We start from the raw sequence: 3,613 nt of genomic DNA on the forward strand, positions 1-3,613 counted from the left end.
GTCCGATCCCTAAATTGCTTTCTGCCGTCTTCTTATGAAGTTGTTGCTACCGTCTGATTTCGTTGGGCTTGGCCCACTCCTTTTCTTTTTTTTTCTCTTGTAGCCGTCCACCAAAGTATAATGTGGCGGTAGCCCATTCTTTTATTTCGTTGACTTATTTTTCCTGTTTGTAATCCAACAACAAAAACAAAAGTGACTACATTCAATATCAATTATAGAACATTAATAATACATTGAATTATAATTATGACATTATTTCCATTTAGAAACTATCGACACTTTTAAGAAAAATAACAAACAATTTATTAATATACTGCTTATATAGTTATTAGAGTTAATTACACAAATTTAACAATTTTCTCTTTTAACTTTTAGAATTCAAATATGAATCAACTAGGAGTGAAATCCAACCAAAAACTACTTAAAAGTGTAGGAAATATTTATATAAAAATATGTATATTTTAGAGCACATCAAACATTGTGTTTTTGTTGAAAATTTCAGGCTTCAAATGTTCAGTTTGATCCGTTACACAACATCTGTTGTGTTTACGATGAAAAGCTTCCAAAAATGGCGGTATTCAAAGAGATTCTAGAATTTATGAAGCGGTTACCAATCTAGAAGGCATTAACAAATCAACATAATGTTTTTCAATCTCATACTGAACGTTTCTGGAAAAATGCCATGTATGATGAAGAAAGCAAAGTAATTACTTCGATTGTGAGCTTGAATGGTGAAGATAAAGAGATAGTCATCACAGAACAACTAGTACGTGAGGTGTTAGACTTTCCGGATGATGAGAATTCACCGACGAAGTTTCCAGAGAGGATGGTCAAGGGATGGATGTTAAGGATGGGTTATATTGGACCACTGAATAGTGCAAACTATTTGAAATCATGTTTTTCAAAGCCTTACAAGTTTTTATTCATTCAGTTGTTCACGCTCTCAGTCATCAAAAGGGTTGATATGATGTGATGCGAGATCACCATATGAACATGGTGACTGCCTTAGTTTTGAACAAGAAGTACAATTTTTCGAAAGTTATTTTCCATTACATGAAGGAAAACATTATTTCTGGAAGCAAAACCTGGTTATATTCGAGATTTGTACAGATGATGATTGATCATGCTTATCCGGATCTAGAAAAAGATGAAAATAATGATTTGATGGGATTGTATCACATGGATAACGACACGTTGATTGTGTTATCCAGGTATCAAAAAAATCATCCAGAATAAAAAACAAAGGCAGAATTCTTTGGATTCATCAAAGATGCCAACTACGTAGATCCAGATCCAGTTGATCATCAGAAGTGGAGAAATGATAAAGAAATTAAAGAGAGGAGTGCTGCATATGAGTTAGCTAAGTTAACAGATTTCAAAGAAACAAGAACTGAGTGGTTTTTGAAAGAAGAAAAGAAGAAAAGGAGTAGAAAGACAACTCCTAAAGTACAAGTTGAAGAAGGTTCGTCGTCACAACCAAAGAAGCGTCAAAAGAAAGTTGTTGAGAAATTATTGGTCGATGAACCAGAGGAAGAAGAACCAGTAGCTGATGCTGAAGGAGATCATGTTCGTTTATCTCCTGAATCTGAACAATTGTTGAAATCTCTTAAAGAAAGTTTTGAAGCTGAAAAAGCAGCTGGTGAGAATGAAGGTGACAATGAAGAGAAAAGTTCATCAAGCTCATCTGAATCAGAGATTGATAAAACTGAACGTTTGAAAAGAATTAAGGCTGATATAGAAAAAGAAAAATAGTTAAAGAGAAAAAGGATAGAGGAAAAAGATGATGATTTGTACATTCCATCTCCGGAACATGTTTAAGAGGTTCAAACACCACCGTCTGAGGGTAGAAATATGTCAAATGCAAGGAAACGTGTTGTATCTCCCAAAGTATGAAAGTTGACAATCAAGCTGAATCCTAAACATGCATCAAAACCAAAACAACCTACACCACCAGAATATCAACCATCACCACCACATCAATCACCACCATATGAATCACCACCAAAACAAACTTCACCACCACCACCACATCAACAACAACAATCACCACCTCATTCTTTATCACAAATTCATAGCTCTACACCTACACATGAACAACCTGTTATCACCTCACAACATATTCTACAAACACCTCCAACCACACAACCACAAGTACAAACCACTCCTGGTTCTTCTGGTTTCAAGGATTTTCCTCGTGTTCCGGAGAATATTGGTCTTGAAGATATTGGAGATTTTAGTTTTGTGAACGATGAGCTTGTAAAGAAGCTGCAACAGAAAGTGGATGATGTGTTAGTTGAGAATAAGAAGTTGATAGATCGTGAAAAGAAGCTTGAAAAGCGTGTCAAGACTGTTGAAGCTGAGAACTCGTCTTTGTTGAAAAGAGTTGAAGCAGATCAAGCTGACATTGATATTCTCAAAGTTAGAATTGCTGAGTTGGAAGAAGAAAAAGCTAGAAGAGACGAACAAAATGAGTACTTCAAACTAAAGAACAAAGAGCTAGAGGCTACCAATGCAAAGAAAGAACATGAAATGTATATGATGAACAAAGTGTTAGAGAATTTGATTGGGAAACCTGTTGAACAGAGGTTTGAAGAGATTGAGGTTGAAGAAGTCCGAGCTAGACGAAAGGCTGAGATTGAAGCAGACATGAAGAACAAGGGTAAAGGTATTCAAGTTGAAGGTGTTTCTGAAGTAACTGAAAGGGCAATCGTTCCGTCAATTGTTCATGAATCACCTATTCAAAATCCTTGTTCTATATCTGCAGTTTCTGGTGTGTTTGAGGATGATGTAGAAATTGATGATGTTGAAGAAGATGATGAAGAGGATGAAGAAGAAGAAGATGATGAGGTTAAGAAAGATGATGCAGATGATGTGTTTTCTGCAAGTAGTCATGATGATGATGATGATGGGAATGACGATGATCAAGGTACTTCAAGTATCAAAGTTACTGAAGCGTCTACTGAAGAGAATGTTGATGATTATCTTCATGACGATGCTAATGAATAACCAGAGAATGCTGAATGTGAGGGGGAGCATGTTGATGATAAGGGTGTTGATGAAAGTGAAAACTTGATTCTACGTCTTGAACCTGATGTAGAAGAAGGTGAATACATACATTCTTATACTTTAGCAGAGATCATCAAGTTAACACACATTGATGAAAGTACTTTCAAGTTTGATTTCGAAGAAGAGTTGAACGAGTTCGACATCAATCAGTAGCATGAATATGCTGATATCTATGATAGAGTCGAAGTGGAAGACTGTAGTGATGAAGAACAGTCAGAAAGTGTGAATGTTGATACGTCTAACTTTTCGACGCTCGTTGAATTCTTTAGTCAAGCAAACATAGATGAGTTAAGAAGGAGAGTGGAAGAATGTTTAAAGAATAAAAATTTTGATGGAACGTCGAAAGATGAACAGCGGGAAGAACGTAAGAAATGGTTTAGAAAGGATTCTGAAAGAAAATTCAAATGACCGCTAAAGTTCTACAACAGAGACATAGCAGTTTCTTTGGGTGACATAATTAGTTGGGGATATCTGCCGCAGGTGAATGCATATGCAATCCGACGAGAGTATAGTGTTCAGTATTTTGCGTATATTCAGGATATCATGT

At 35.8% G+C, this 3,613-nt stretch overlaps 1 protein-coding gene across 1 annotated transcript; it reads left to right on the forward strand.

Annotated features, from left to right (window-relative positions):
- The first annotated feature begins 682 nt into the window (after positions 1 to 682).
- LOC110906711 (inner centromere protein A-like) lies at positions 683 to 3,219 on the forward strand. The gene is made up of 5 exons (XM_022151807.1): positions 683 to 854; positions 1,286 to 1,728; positions 1,909 to 2,770; positions 2,867 to 2,926; positions 3,011 to 3,219. Exons 1-5 carry the CDS (start codon positions 683 to 685, stop codon positions 3,217 to 3,219), a joined length of 1,746 nt encoding a protein of 581 aa, XP_022007499.1.
- Positions 3,220 to 3,613: the final 394 nt, after the last annotated feature.

Source organism: Helianthus annuus, chromosome 14 (assembly GCF_002127325.2).
Source record: "Helianthus annuus cultivar XRQ/B chromosome 14, HanXRQr2.0-SUNRISE, whole genome shotgun sequence".
In the NCBI taxonomy this organism is placed as follows: Eukaryota; Viridiplantae; Streptophyta; class Magnoliopsida; order Asterales; family Asteraceae; genus Helianthus; species Helianthus annuus.